We start from the raw sequence: 16396 nt of genomic DNA, 5'->3' as shown, positions 1-16396 counted from the left end.
CCTACACAGTAGCATCACACACATGTTACAAATTCACCTAAATGTACTTGGTTGGGGAAAAAGAAAGAAAAAGAAAAAAAAACGTTAGGTATTGTGGACGTCTGTCCAGGAGTGAATGTGAGAACAACCCACCTCTCACAGTGACATGTGCGAGTTGGTGTCCGAAGACATATATTCTTTGTGTAACCTGGCCCCTCACTGGAAGCCAACCATAGAAACCTCAGTGTTTGCCAATTCTGGAATCAAAAAAAAAGCCTGTGTTGGACTCGTGAGAGACAGTGCTAGTCTCTGTTGCTAGGCTCCTTGGGTGATTTGTGGGATTTTCAAAGGTCCTTAAGGCTATTTGGGATTTTTGCCTTCAGATGCCAATCTATCCGACATGTGTGCTGCAGTGCCACTGCGTTCACCGATAATGCTGAATTAGAAGTCGTGTGCTTTTCCCGCATACATGCAATAATGTTACTGAAAGTAGTTTTACATTAAAACTAAACAGCAAGCTCTTATTCTAATTGCCCAATCTTATAGTGTGGTCTGTTTTCTGTTTTGCCTTTTTCTTTTTTTTTTTAAACCCATAGAAAAGGAAAAAGCTTTACTTTTCTATTCTGTCACTTCTCTGAACCCACATTCCCACATTCAGAAGTGCTTCCTGATGACAAACCCTGTCCTCCACAGAATTAGCCTTTATGTATTTTAAGTTACAACATGGAATGTTATGGGTCTAGTTAGCACACAATCAACAGTTCTTAGCCATCTTCCTGGATGGATTCCCCCCGCCAACTGACCCAGTAGCCACAAGCTCAGGGAGCCATGTGTCTTTTTATTTTTTGAACTGGAAAAAAGTGTTAAAGTTCATACACCAGTGGGCTTCAGTGAAAAGTGAATATCCCTTCTAACCTGTCCTCCACCCACCATCCCCTTCCCAAAAGCAACTATTTTTCCAATCCTACACATCCTTTCAGATACGTTCTTTGCATACGCATAGACCAGTGTTTGCACATCTCAGCTTAAGAGGCAGTGCGGTGTGACAGCCTTACGTGGCCACTGGTGGTACTTCTGCACTCAGCTTCCACCTTGATGCCCAAACACACAGGTTCGAGATAATCGCCTTGTACATCGTACTATGGAAGTAAAAACACAAACATGATGTCACTTACTCAAGATGAAGCCTGCCCGTTTGCTTTCAGCTGCCCATACCCACTTTGAGAAAGGGCATCGATGGGTACCAGGTCCAAGTTTAAAGCCCACTTGAGTTGCTTGCCTGGGTAACAGGAGTGACCATTAATCTGGTCCTTGCCGCTGCATTGCATGCTGGGCAACTTGGGTGGCTGTCCCTGCGTGTGGGGTTTTACGCGCGAGGACCAATGGGCTTCTGTGTCAGTAGTCGGCTTGCATGGTGTGTTGTTGACTGTTTCTTCTCTCTGTGTAGCTTTGGTGTGAAGCTTATGGACTTCCAGGCTCACCGGCGGGGTGGCACCCTAAATAGAAAGCACATATCCCCTGCTTTCCAGCCGCCACTCCCGCCCACAGATGGCAGCACCTTGGCTCCAGCGGGCCCAGAGCCCCCTCCCCAGAGCTCTAGGGCCGAAAGCAGCACAGGGGGTGGGACTGTCCCCTCCTCTGCGGGCATGCTGGAGCAGGGGCCCAGCCCGGGCGACAGCAGGTAAGGAGGCCAGCATCTGCTGGCAGTGGGTGCCAGACACCCCAGCCTTCTTGCAGGCGCTGGCCTGTGGGCATGGCCTCCATGCCGCAAGGATCACTAGGCACGGAGTGAACCAGCTGTGCCTTCACTCCTCCGGTTGGCAAAGGATGGGAAAAAAAGACTGCAAATTGCTTGCTTCCTTTCCTATTTTCAAAAGAAAGCAACATGTGTTTGCATTCTTTACCATACTGCTTTGGGGCTGGGAGCCAGAAGCCGATAAGTGTCTAGCAGTCTTATAAGCCTCTCTTACCTGTTTGACGTGTACTCGTTGTTCGTGTACCATTTGCTTGTTGTCATTCAGTATGCTAACTAGTAAACATTTGAATGCAACAAGTTAGTGAAGTTATTATATTCCTGGCATTCACTCACTCATCCATTCATTCATCCGTCCATCCATTTATCCATCATTCATCCATCCATCCATCCATCCATCCAATCAGATTTACTGAATAACTGAGTACTGAATAATATGTGCTGTCTCTGCTATACTGAGCATCCCCCCACCCCCCTGGCTTTCAGTCCTATAGGGCAGGTGACACATGAGTACAAGGTAGAAAATATGATGATAGGTTTTCTTAAAAAGCTCTTTTGTTGCTTCACCTTTTGGTTAACCACCTGGAGTGGACTAAGAATATGTAGCAACTTTAAGGAAAAATACCTTTGAAGTCGAGACCTTTATTTGCACAAATTCAGTTCTCCACTCTGACCCAGGCAGATGACCACCAGAGGCCACTTCAGGTGGTATCTCGGGTCGTACAGAACTGGCAGCTGCTATAAAAGATGAGCCCCTCCAGTATGTGCTAACATTTTTATTGCATTTGGTCCACCTTGGCCACCTATAAAGCACTAAATGATTACATATAAAGTAAAATAAATGATAAATCAAGGATGGCCTGTTAATCGTGTACTTGTTTTCCGCCCAGAGGTGACTTTGCCTTGGGAGAACTCCCTCACCTCTTCTTTGGGTGGAGAGAGAATGCCTCGTGCTGTGTGAAGCTAGCTGCTTAGGAGATTGGAGTCTCGTTAAGTCCTTATAGCTGAACTCTGAGGACTTCGTGCATTCCTGAATACCTTTCTACCCGCATAATTTGAGGAAATTCACTTTTTTGGTTAAAAATATCTAAGGCTTCAAACTCCCTAGTGCTTCACGTGCACGTCGTAAGCTCCACGTTGGTCTTTCCGTAACTGCTACCACACGTGTATTCGTTTGGGCTTAAATCTTTTTCTTGGAGAAAAAAAGTCTTAGCAAACTCTTACACATTTTCATTTACCTGTAGCATTCAATTTGTTTAATCAAGGCTAAAGATATTATTTAAGATAATAATTAGTCTTCACTGCAGAAGGACAAATAGAACGTCAGTTATCAATTTGCTCTTTGTTTCTTTTCCTCTGTAGATATTTTTGTGTACATCTCACTAATGCCATTTACTCTTTGGTGACTTTGACAAATTGTAGCTATAAAGTTCAGTGTAAAAAGTTCTGAGCCAGGGCTTCCCTGGTGGCGGAAGTGGTTGAGAATCTGCCTGACAATGCAGGGACACGGGTTCGGGCCCTGGTTTGGGAAGATCCCACATGCCGCGAAGCAACTAAGCCCGTGAGCCACAACTACTGAGCCTGCGTGTCTGGAGCTTGTGCTCCGCAACAAGAGAGACCGCAACACTGAGAGGCCCGCGCACCGCGATGAAGAGTGGCCCCCACTTGCCGCAACTAGAAAAAGCCCTCGCACAGAAACGAAGACCCAACACAGCCAAAAATAAAATAAATAAATAAATTAAAAAATTTTTTTAATAAACTTTAAAAAAAAAGTTCTGAGCCAGGAATTAGGAAGCCTGAGCTCTGATCCCTACCCCAGTATTAACCAACTCTGGGCCCTGAGCAATCATTTAGCCTCTCAGAGTTTCTCTTTCGTGAAGTCCAAACTATTGATAATAATTGAGCGCTTTGTAATTTAGAGCAGTGTTAGTATTTTGCTATTGCATTTGCTTAGTTTTGTGCAATGTATATGGCAAAATCGCATTATTCTGAAGTCCAAAAGCCCTTTCATGTGTTTAAATACTGCCCAATTTGAGTGCAAGCACACTAGAACTTGAAATGGCCTCTATCATGATATTTAAGTGGCAAAGTAGTTGGAAGATAGTCTGATGCCATGAGTCTCATAAAATATGTAGTCCTGTGTGGCACCAAATATTAGCTTCACAGACCCAGTGTGAGCTGTTTAAACTCTCAGATCACCTCCTTGCCCGCTGCAGTGAAAACTCTAGCTGGAATTTGATATTTTACAGCATGTTTAGCTTTTCTAGCTGGGAATGCCTGACATCTAACTTGGCTTCTGCTTCCCTTAGTCCTCCAAAGCCCAAGGACCCTGCGGCTGCACCTGCACCCGGGAGAAACAGCAGTCAGGCGGCCCCCGGCCAAAGCCAGGCCCAGGCCACTGCCGGCTCCCATCAGCTCTCTGTGGGCCCTACGCACAATTCCGCCGGCCCGAGCCCTCACACGGTGCGCCGAGGTAAGTCACCACCTTTACTCCGCGCCCTTGGGGAGGGATGTGCAAACCTTCCTGGGTCGGTGCAGGGGTCAGGTTGAGAAGCTTGTTCCGATGGTTCCATGTCTGTTATAAAATGGCAAGCAGAAAAACCAGTCGTTAAGGAAAAGAATCATTAAAGGGAGATGGAAAAATGGAGAACAGAAAAGCAGACATTTAAGAATATGTTCAAGCTACAAAGCTTAACAAACAGTCACTTCTCCAGAAACGCCCCCCGTTTTCCAGGAATCTGGCGCTCCAAGCCCTCGCTCTGTTTTGGACCTGCCACAGCCTGGCCTGTGTCCCAGCCGGGCTTCGTGAGTCTGGGAGCACTCGTGCCCTCTGGATTGGGATCGGGGCCTTCTAGTTCCCTATTCACATGTAATCTGAACTGCTCCCACTTACGCCCTCATGGTCCTCCACCCAGCAGCCAGGGAAATGGCTGTTTTTTCTTTCTTTCTTTCTTTCTTTTTTTTTTTGCGGTACGCGGGCCTCTCACTGCTGTGGCCTTTCCCGTTGCGGAGCACAGGCTCCGGACGCGCAGGCTCAGCGGCCATGGCTCACGGGCCCAGCCGCTCCGCGGCATGTGGGATCTTCCCGGACCGGGGCACAAACCCGTGTCCCCTGCATTGGCAGGCGGACTCTCAACCACTGCGCCACCGGGGAAGCCCTCTTTTTTTAATTGAATGAAGGATTCTTTAAATTCTCTATTGCTTTACAATTTTCAAAAGTTTCACACAAATGATTTCATATAATCCCATAATAACTCTTTTTTTCCCCTACTGCTATCTTGCACCTTCCCCCTTCCCTCTCCCCACTGGTACATTCCCTATATCTGTGAGTCCACTTCTTTTCCGTTTTCTTCACTAGTTTGTTGTATTTTCTAGATTCCACACATCAATGACATCACGTAGGATTTGTCTTTCTGTCTGACTTATTTCACTCAGCATAATGCCCTCCAGCAGGGGGTGGCTTTAAAACACAAAGCAGAGCGTGTCATCCTGGCTGAAGCTCTCCAGTGCCTTCCATGCAGACCTCCCACCACGCACCCTGCGTGGCCTGGCCACGCGGTCTGGCCGGGCCGCCTGTGAGCCCAGCTCTTCCCCTGCCCCCTCGCTCACTTCAGCCTCGCTGGTCTGCACTCTGCCCCTCAGTGCACTAACCTTATTCCCTCTTTAGAGCTTCCACACGTGTTCTCTTACAGAACGTTCTGTCCCACGTCTTAACATGGTTCCTTCTTTTTTATTTTATCGGGGTAAGAACACAACATGAGATCTACCCTCTTAAATATTTGTGTACAGTATCCAGTGCTGTACTCTTAAGTGTACAATACAGTATTGTACTATAGGCCCAATGATGTAAAGCTACCCGACATAATTGAAACCTTATGCCTATTGAATACCAGCTCTCCATCACTCCCCATCTCTACTGTATACCCCCAGCCCCTGGCAGCTCCCATTCCACTCTCCGATTCTAAGAGTGTGACTATTTTAGGTGCTTCATGTAAGAGGAATCGTGCAGTATCTGTCCTTCTGTGACTGGCTTATTTCACTTAGTATAGTGTCTTCAAGGTTTGTCCATGTTGTTATATATATGACAGAATTTCCTTCCTTTTTAAGGCTAAATAATATTCCATTTTATATATACACCACATTTTTTTAATCCAGTCATCTGTCAATGGGCATATAGGTTGTTTCCATGTCTTGGCTATTGTGAATAATGATGCTTCAGTGACCATGGATGTGCAAATAATCTCTTCAGGATCCTGGTTTCAGTTCTTTTGGATAAATACCCAGAAATGGGATTCCTGAATCAATATGGTAGTTCTATTTTTAATTTTTTTTAGGAGCCTCCATACTGTTTTCCATAAGGGCTGTACCAATTTACATTCCCACGAATAGCGTATGGGAGTTCCAGTTTCTCTGTATTCTCACCAGCACTTGCTGTCTTTTTTTTTATATTAGCCATTCTAGCAGATGTGAGGTAACATGTCGTTTCGGGGTTTGATTTGCGTTTTCCTGGTGGTTAGTGATGTTGAGCACCTTTTTATATGCCTGATGGCCATTTTTATGTCATCTTTAGAGAAATGTCTTTTCAAGTCTTTAGTCCATTTTATTTTATTTATTTATTTATTTTTGGCTGTGTTGGGTCTTCGTTGCTGCACGTGGGCTTTCTCTAGTCGTGGTGAGCAGGGGCCACTCTTTGTTGTGGTGTGAGGCCTTCTCACTGCGGTGGCTTCTCTTGTTGTGGAGCACAGGCTCTAGGCACGCAGGCTTCAGTAGTTGTGGCACGTGTGCTCAGTAGTTGTGGCTCACGGGCTCTAGGGCACAGGCTCAGTAGTTGTGGCGCATGCACTTAGCTGTTACGTGGCATGTGGCATCTTCCTGGACCAGGGCTCGAACCCGTGTCCCCTGCATTGGCAGGTGGATTCTTAACCAGTGCACCACCAGGGAAGTCCCTTTAGGCCATTTTAAAATCAGGTTGTTCGTGAGACTTCCCTGGTGGTCCAGTGGCTAAAGACTCTGTGCTCCCAAAGCAGGGGGCCTGGGTTCAATCCCTGGTCAGGGAACTAGATCCCACATGCCACAACTAAGACTCTGCATGTCTCAACTAAAGATCCCGCATGCCACAACGAAGATCTCGCGTGCAGCAATGAAGATCCCTGTGTGCCGCAACTAAGATCCAGTGCAGCCAAATAAATAGATAATTTTTTTAATTTCTTTTTTTTTTAAATCAGTTTATTCATTTCTTTGCTATTGAGCTATAGGAGTTCTTTACATATTTTGGAAATTAACACCTTGTCAGATACATGGTTTGAAAATATTTCCTCCCATTCTATAGGTTGCCTTTTCATTCTGTCATTTCCTTTGTTGATTGTACCAAAGCTTATTAGTTTGATGTAATCCCACACATCTATTTTTGTTTTGTTGCCTGTGCTTTTGGGGTCATATCCATGAAATCACTGCCAACACAAATGTTGTGAAGCTTCCCCCTGTGTTTTCTTCAAGGAGTTTTAGAGTTTCAGGTCCTATGTTTAATCCATTTTGAGTTGACTTTTGTGTACTGTGTAAGGTAAGGGTCCAGTTTCATTCTTTTGCATGTGGATATCCAGTTTTCCCAGCATCATTTGTTGAAGAAACTATCCTTTCCCCATTGTGTATTCTTGGTACCCTGTCGAAGATCAATTGACTGTATAGGCATGGATTTATTTCTGTTCACTCTCTTCTGCTCCACACATGGTTCCTCCATCATTCAGGTCTCAGCTCAAAGAGTACTTCCCTGGTGAGCCCTCCTTGACCAGTCAGTCTGAACTGATGACCACCTGCCAACCCCACCACTCACATAAATTATTCTCTGTCACATCACTCTATTTCTCTCAGAGCCTTTTCCTCCATCTGAAATTTTTAAATTTGTTTTTTAACGTATTGCCAGTCTCCCCTAGTAGCTCTTAAAGAGCTGGGATTTTACCCGTCTCATGCACTCCAGTATTCCTAGCCCTTGTCCTGTGCCTGTCACAGAGAGGGCACTCAAATATGTGTGGTCTGAGAGCGCCAAGTGCCTCTTAGATCTAGAACAACTTGGGATGATTTAGCTGTCCCCCACCATCTGGGACATTTGGCAATGTCCGGAGACGTTTTTGGTTGTCACAGGCAGGGAGGGGAGTGGTATTGGCATCTAGTGGGTAGAGGCCCGGGATGCTGGTAAACATCCTACAATGTGCAGGACAGCCCCCAGCAACAAAGAACTATCTAGCCCAACATGTCAGTACTGCTGAGGTTGAGAAACTGGTCTAGAAGGGGACATGATTTACTGAAAATGCTTCTAAAGCCAGTTAAATTCCATGTGAACCATGGTGCCCTGTCTTAACTCCCAACTGTATTTATTGGAGGATGGATAATCTTCAATATGAAATGACATACATATTTTAAAATTTTTTGAATTTTATATAATTTTAGACTTAAAGTTGCAAAGATAGTATAGAGAAGGCCCATATAGTCTTCACTGAGCTTCTCTTAATTTTACTATCTAACAGAACAGCTACTGAAATCAGGAAATTAACACTGATACAATATTATTAGCTAAACTTCAGGCTTTGACCAGATTTCTGAGTTTTTCCAGTAAAGTTTTCTTTCTGTCCCAGTATCAATCCAGAATCCCATGTTGCATTTTCTTTTAAGATGTACAATACAATGTGATGACTTAATATATGTATACATTGTGAAATAATTACCACAGTCAAGTTAGGGGGTTAATATCCAACGTATATAAGAAACTCATACAATTCAATAGCAAAAAAACAGATAACCCAATTGAAAAATGGGCAAAGGATAGATTTCTGAGTCCACATCACTTTAATATCTCCTCTGTAACCAGGACTGGGGAAATGGAATAAATAACAGTTTTGCTATCGAAAAATCTTAAGAAGGCTTTCCTCTGAGCCACCACCACCTTCATCTGTATCCCAACTGGTACTCAAGGGAAATTAGGTCTTTTCTACCTGGATTCCAGGTAGAGCCCCTGCTTTCAGGTTGAGGTTCCTTCGTAGCCCCATTCGGAGTCTTTCCTGCTTCCTTTTTCCTGCAATCATAGATCCCAGTTTGATCCTTTGTGTGCCATCCCCCACCCTGGCTCAGCCTCCCAGCACCTTCATGGTGGCCTTAGACAAGGCCTGCCTTGCTCCCAGCCTGGCCTCCACGATGGACGTGGCCAATGTGGGACTTGAGCCTTATCACGCTACTCTCATGCTTCCTCTTCTAATTCCCTCTGCTCCCTTAAATGTCAAGAATGATCTTTTATCCAATATGAATTTATAATTAATATTGCTTAGAACAGAGAGCTAGAAACTTTTCTTTTCAAGTTGTTTATGATAACCAGAGTGCAGCTAATATTCCAGATTCCTTTGTCAGCTGGTTGGTTGTTTCTGTGGGAAAAGGGTTTCCCAGTTCTGGGATCAGTAGTTCTAGGCCAATAGAGTAGACTTTATACTCCTTTCATTCCTGAATCCTGGCCCCTATGAGCAGGAAGCCAGGCAGTGCAGGAAGGAGGAAGAGGGAAAAAAGAGTCCAAGGAGTCCACAGGACATGGTGTGAGCCTCTGTTCTGCTCCGTACTGGCTGTGTGACCTTTTACAAACACTTGACCTCTCTGAGCCTTGGTTTTCTGCACTGTGAAATGGACATAACAATGCCTGTTCTGCAGTGTGCTTGTGAGACTTAAATGAGACAGTCTATGTAAAGGGCCCAACTTGGTGCTGGTCATGTGTTAGGTGAGTGATACATGTTCATTTCTTCCCTTCGTTTCCTCTCCCTTCCTTAGGCGATTAGTAAGATCTCAGCAGAACTTGAAATATGCTAACGTCTCTTTCCACCCAACCTCTCAGCCCAAAACCAATCTCCAGACTTGTTTTTTCTACCTACCTTACCATCCTCAGTACCAAATTCCCACCCGCCAGTGGTGCTGATCTCAGCTGGTGTAGGGGGGGAGACTGATGTGATTCAGCTCTCCTTAGAGCTGAATCTAAGGCGATCGTCCGGATCTGTACTTTTATCTAGAATATATCTATTAGCACAAGTGATTCTGGAATTCATAGAATTTCTGTTATAAAAAAAAATCAAGTCCTCTAGGAGAAGATGGCTTAGAGCAAGGGGCCCACGGTCTGTACAGGCAGACCAGTCGGGCTTAGGGGTCCCCCCCGCCACCACAGCTTAGCTGCTCTTGCTTCTCTGTGTCTCTTCTCATGAGAGAAGGTCGCTGTCAAGTAGGCTTTGAGCGGAGACTCCATGTAGGCGGGGTGGCCTCCATTAACTGAGTTTTCTAATTATTCAACTTTTAAAATGACAGGTCTGTAAAGACCTATATGTGTATAATGTACTTTTAAAAAATAACCTTTTTATTTTGGAATAATTTTAGATTTACGGGAAAGTTGCAAAGATAGTCTGGAGTTCTCGTATACCCCTGACCCACTTTCCTCTGTTAACATCTTACATCACCACAGTACATTTATCACGGCTAAGAAACCAACGTTGGTACATTAGTACTAACCAAACTCATTTTGTTCAAACGTCACCGGTTTTTCCTCTAACAGCCGTCTTCCAACCCCTGCTGGCTCCCACCCAGAAGAGCACAGGGCATTTAGTCATCACATCTCCTTACTCTCCTCTGGCCTGTGACGGTTTCTCCATCTTCCCTTGTTTTCTCACGGCCTTGACAGTTCTAGGGAGTACTCGCATTTTAAAGACAGTCTCTCAATTTGCGTTTGTCAGAGGCTTTTTTCATGGTTAGACTAAGACTGTGGGTTTGGGGGAGGAGGACCGTGGTGGCAAGGTGCCGCCAGCTGGTGTGGTATTGGGAGTGGGCGTGGGTGCTGATCTCAGCTGGCTTACACCAGCCTCGGTGCCCTGGCCCGGGGGGCGTTGGCCATCACCCTGCTGCTCTTCCTGAGAGGTGTTTTTCCTTCGTACAGCTGTTAAAAAACCTGCTCCAGCACCCCCGAAACCTGGAAACCCGCCTCCTGGCCATCCCGGGGGCCAGAGTTCTCCAGGAGCATCTCAGCATCCACCCAGCCTGTCACCAAAGCCGTCCACCCGAAGCCCTTCTCCCCCAACTCAGCCGCCTGGCCAGGCCCCAGGCCAGCCCTGCGCCACCTCGCAGCTCTCCGCACCCCGGAGATACTCCAGCAGCCTGCCTCCGATCCAAGCCCCCAACCACCCGCCGCCGCAGCCCCCCACGCAGGCCACACCGCCGCCAGCGCTCACCAAGCCAGGCAGCCAGGGCCCGCCGGCCCCTGGGGCCCTGCCCGGTGAGCCCGGACTCGAGCAGTCCTCCCACACCCCTCCCCAGACGCCGACGCCCCCCAGCACTCCGCCCCTAGGAAAACAGAACCCCGGCCAGGTGGTGAGTAACCCCGAGACCGCACAGCCACACGCTGGAACCTTGCCGAGACCGAGACCAGTACCAAAGCCGAGGAACCGGCCCAGCGTGCCCCCACCCCCTCATCCTCCTGGCGCCCACCCCGCCGGGGATGGCAGCCTCAGCATCGCAGCTCCCACCTCCTCCAAAATAGTCACAGGTAAGTGGGAAGTGGGTTCAGACATTTCCCCCTGTCCACTCTACCTGGCTTTTTACTGCTCCCCCTCATTTAGGCTTTCGTTTATATCAGGGGTTGGCAAACTACCACGCAGGCCAGATCTGGCCCTCAGCTTGTTTTTATAAATAAAGTTTTATTGAAACACAACTACGCCCAGTTGTTGACATATTCTTTCTGGCTTTCGTGCTAAAACAGCAGAGTTGTGTAGTCCTTTCAGAGGTCATATACTTCCAGAGCCTTCAAAGTTACTACCTCGCCCTTGAAGTTTGCCAACCCCTGATGTATAGGTTCACTATGTGTTTAAGAGCCATCTACATTTACATTTTTCTAGGTATAATGACCTAGTAATCCAGGTGGAAGGTATTGTACAACTTGAGCGTGACATCCATTTCTTAGTGAATCCCTCATTAAAATGCTTATTTTCCTTTTAAGAGTAAAAATATTCATAGAAAGTGAAGCATTTCAGGTATAATCTTAAAAAATGTGATTTGTGTCAAATTGGATGCTCTGGGAAGGGAGATTTGGGACACGATCATATGAGAGTGCCAGCCTCTAGTGGCAAAGGACAGAAGAATCACTATTTCCTCATAATTCCATGGAAATCTGTTTTGGGTATTGGTGATTGTACAGATTTTACCTACCTAATGGGGTATTTTTTTATAGACAGTCTAGAACATGACCATTTTCTTTAATTATGATTCTTTTAAAAATTTCTGTCCCAAGTGCTCTAATTTACTATTTGATTTAAGGATGGGATGGATAGATTTTTTTTTAGTGTGTTTTCTTAAAATGGTAATTAGGAACTTTGAATCATATCTTAGAACAGCCTAGTTTTAAATTTTCCTAAGTGGAGCCAGTTTTAGAGAAGTAGCCGAAATATACCTCTGGGCCCTCCAAGCGTCCTGAATGACAATCTCTGCTGAAAATGAGCAAAGGATACACCCCACACTGGTACCCTAAGTGATGAGGGTTAACTGACTAGTCTTTCTTTGGATAACTTTTTTTTTCAGGAATATAATGCATGATTTGTGTGTGTTATAAATTGTTAACTTTTTTCTGATGATGCTTGCTTTTATGTTTAAAAAAACAAAGCCACATTGGTTTGTTTGTTTCCCAATAGATGCCCTTCCTAGCGCCCTCACAGGTGGGGAAGGTTTCCAGGACTAAGGTCTGTAACCCCCCCAAGCAGCTTCCTGCAGCTCCAAATGCTCCTGCTTAGCGGTGTTTTGCATACATGCTTTTGACTTTGTGCTCAGGAGCAGCCATCTGACCCCCTGCCATCCATTCTCTAGACATCACTTTTGTTTTTATCAGAAGCACTTTGAGCTGCAAATGCTTCGAATTCAAGAGGTAGATGTCAGTAGATTGCAAGCCCGATTTCAAGCCGCTCAGATAAGATACTAAGAAATGTCTCCTTTCTTTTTGGTAAGCCTTTCACAAGCATTCTGCTCTTTTCAGCGTGATTTCCCTCTCATTGATTGGCTCATCAGCATCACCCAAGGAGGTCTCTGGTGCAGTTAGCACGGAAAATTGCGTCCCTTGTGTCTTGAGCTTTAAGTTTTAATTTTACCTCTTAAGTGCAAGTTAACTGCATGGAGCTTCTTAATTTGGTGTTTGAATTTCTCAGGACCCTCCCCCCAAAAAAAAATTCTTCCTCCAAAGATCCCACACTAAATTTCTTTGCATTCTGGCATGCTTACATTTTTGCTTTCTTAAACCATATGAGCTTTTTGAAAGGTACTGTGAGGCTCATCTGAATCTTGCCTTTAGGTCCACACTTAGACGGAATAAGGCTCTCGTTACTGCTCTAATCAGCTGATCTGAGCCTTAAGCCTTCAGTGGACTACTTAGCCGGCGTTTCCACATCTTTGGTCTAGGAAGACTTTCTATAGATACCAGAAGGGGAAAACAAGAATGCGATCTTTACAACACAGAGGAGGACACAGAGGCGTGATTCCGCCTTCCTGACTCCTAGGTGATGAACCCAAAAGTCTGTGGTTGCCCAGTTGGGTATGAAAATCACAGAGTGAAGTAACTAAACCCTAATTAAGGCTGAGCCTTTTAACACTTCAATACTTGTGACACATCAGAATTTTATTCCCAGATCTTCCCTTTTATTTAGATGAAAGACTACAGACCAGAATTATGTCTACTCTTTAATACCATGTTTACCTGGGGTGTATTTATTTCAGAAGCTTATTTTATTGATCTGCTATAACACTGCAGTGCTCTGTACTTTGACAGTTGTCAGATAAGTGAAATTTGATATTATAAATACTTTTCCTTAGGATATTAGCTAAATATTTTAAAACCAATCTGCACTTCGAATTCTCCTAACTCAAGAAATTACAGGTCACCACCATTATCTTTGTATTACAGAATTAATTTTTAATTTCTTAAAATCCCCCGGATTGCCATTAGGAGTACACAAAAGGCCAGCGTTTAGAATTTATGAATATGCTCGTGTTGTTCATGCTGCTCTTAGGCAATCTTGGATATAGCCATTGGGTATTTCAAGAAGAAAAAAATGTAACTTCCCTAGACAGGTAGTCCTTTATTGTGACATCATGTTTTCACTTGGAAAGCTCTAGACAGACAAATTCCTGAGAACAGGTTATTCATTCAGAGCATTTAATCTTAAAAATTGAATTAAGGCCTGGGGATTAAGAGAGACTCTTGGGGGCGGTTACTGCTGCTAAACAGGTCGGACAGCCAGTATGTGGCAGCTCTGCACCAGCACCAGAGAAAGGAGGAATTCTGCTGTCATTCTGAATCTCTTCCTAATTTGTTACTCTAGAAAGCAGTAGGAAAAAGAAAGGAAGAAAGAAAGAAAAAGAAAGCAGTAGGAGTTTAGCTTTGCAAGGAAAAGAGTTTGCATTTTGCTGTTTTTAAAGTAATAGATTTTAGCCAAGAGTGTTCTAATGTAACATTTTATTAAATAATTTAGATGTATGACCTGCCATATTCAGTAGGAACTGAAATTGGAATATTTAATGGTAAGGAAAAGGCACCTGATTGGCCAAAGCATTTTTGCTACTTGATGATCATATTTGTGCACTAATGCCTGCTATTAACCGGTCACTCTAACCCTGCCTGCTTGCACCCCTACTAATAGTGCATGTGCTAAAGGAGGCTGGCTTTGTTCATGCTTGCTGCCAAGTACTCTGCATACTAAGCGTGTTCACAGACACGCAACACGTCATCGCCAGGCTGGCCTTGTTACCTCTTTAACTTCCAGTCTTTTCTGTACTGGGCAGGCTTGAGGGGTAGTGGAAAGAGCACACACTAGAATCAGACAAGCCTGAATTAAAATTTCAGCTCACTGTGTGTAACAATGGCACGGCACAACCTGGCTGATCTGTAAAATGGTGACATTTGTGAGAATAACCTTCAAAGGGATTACAGTAGATAAAATAAGAAAAGCATCGTGCGGTTCTTAATATGCAGGGGGTCTAAGTAAATGGTAGCTATTTATTATCATTTTTATGGAGGAAAGAAAAAGATAATACAGAGTTAGGTATTAGATTCGTATGTCACCATTTTAAAAACTCATGCCGGGACACAGACGCAGGAGGTCTGGAGCCAGGCATCCATATTTTGATCCTGATGTGCCCCTTGGTGGTGGGTTAAAAAGACAGTGCTCTGGAGTAGAAAATGTTCTTAATTTAGTGAGGCTGAGATTAATTTAGTGAGTCATTTGTCCACTGTATGGTGGTAGAACGAGTCACAATAGTGGTCATCAGACACTTGGGACTTTGTTGGTTCTCATAGCCTTTGCTTTTTAAAATTAAACTCCTTTTATATCATGAAAGTAATGCTTTTTTTTTTTTTTTTTTTTTTTTGCGGTACGCGGGCCTCTCACTGTTGTGGCCTCTCCCGTTGCGGAGCACAGGCGCTGGACGCGCAAGCTCAGTGGCCATGGCTCACAGGCCCAGCCGCTCCGCGGCATGTGGGATCTTCCTGGACTGGGGCACGAACCCGTGTCCCCTGCATCTTCAGGTGGACTCTCAACCACTGCGCCACCAGGGAAGCCCAGTAATGCATTTTTAAAAATAAGTATGATACTAAAACAAATTGGGGAATTAGAAACAATAAGAAATCACCCTTCCATAATTGAAAAAGTCCACCATTCATATTTTATTTTTTCCTTCTAGTTTTTTTTTTCTAAAAGGCAAGGGGATGCACAATCATAATTATTTGGCATATACAGATTTTGATTTTACGGTTTTATTTTACTTTACATCACATGCTCTTTCCCACGTTACAATGTAGTTTTTCAGTGACTGCATAATATTTCATTAAGCAGATGTATTATTGCTCGTAGTTGGACATTTAAGTGGCTTCTGCTTCTACTTGCACTTTATTTTTAATAAGTAGATGTCAGAATCATGTCAAGATAAACATCCAGTGAGACTGGAACAGAATCTCTCCTTTGACTGAAATAATAAGAAGTTGACTCAGTCTCCCAGAGATGAGTCAGCCTCTCACAGCCCTAGAAACCTGATGAGGACTGCAAGGAAGTCATTTCCTCAGACTGTAGTTTAGAGAAGGATTTAATGATCGGGAGGGGGCTGATTCACCCTGCAGCCGTGCCTGAAATGTTTGATTTCAGCGAGGCATTTGGATCTCTTACCTGTCCAAGTGGCTATCAGAATAACCTTGGCCTTTCCGGAGGGGAGGTTTACAACCTAAAAGCACATATTCAAAATTGCTGAAGTGACAAACTTTCTAGGACCATACTCTAAATTGTAGAATGCCAGTTCCCACCCTCACAGGGTCCACTCCTGGATAAAGATACTCAAAACAGAAGGGAACCAGGCTGCATTCGTCAGAGCCGCAGAGCAGTGGTGAACCACATGGCATTCTGCCTGTGAGCGGAGGCTGTGACCTGGGCCTCTGCTTTCTTGTTTTTATTTTTGTTTTTTTTTTTCTCTTTTAATCTAATATCTTTCATATGAACTTAGCTCCAAGCAATATGCTCAAAGACCAGCCCTTCTTGGAATGCATATAATGAAAAATGATGCCTTGTGTAAATCTATAGCCAGCAAGGTTTAGAGGTGTTTAAAAAAATATTGAAGTGCTCCTGCAGG

General features: G+C 44.6%; 1 protein-coding gene across 18 annotated transcripts in view; it reads left to right on the top strand.

Annotated features, from left to right (window-relative positions):
* The window catches only part of ARHGAP17 (Rho GTPase activating protein 17), an 89805-nt gene that overhangs the window by 71112 nt on the left and 2297 nt on the right, over positions 1-16396 (top strand). For 2 of the 18 annotated variants that reach the window (XR_007472039.1, XR_007472041.1), the window contains exons 17-21: positions 1427-1660; positions 4042-4205; positions 10683-11288; positions 12427-12731; positions 14254-14302. Coding sequence is in view for 8 of the 18 variants with exons in the window: in XM_049699029.1 (XP_049554986.1) it covers positions 1427-1660; positions 4042-4205; positions 10683-11288; positions 12427-12473 (1051 nt within the window). In the remaining 10 variants the exon portion in view is untranslated. Of the gene's footprint in view, positions 1-1426; positions 1661-4041; positions 4206-10682; positions 11289-12426; positions 16244-16396 lie in introns of those variants that run through there. The other 16 variants (XR_007472037.1, XR_007472040.1, XR_007472035.1 and 13 more) reach the window with 12 other exon arrangements.

The sequence above is a fragment of the Orcinus orca genome, chromosome 16 (genome assembly GCF_937001465.1).
Source record: "Orcinus orca chromosome 16, mOrcOrc1.1, whole genome shotgun sequence".
In the NCBI taxonomy this organism is placed as follows: domain Eukaryota; kingdom Metazoa; phylum Chordata; class Mammalia; order Artiodactyla; family Delphinidae; genus Orcinus; species Orcinus orca.
The sequence above is the reverse complement of the archived record's forward strand: the minus strand, read 5'-3'. Positions and strand labels throughout refer to the sequence as shown.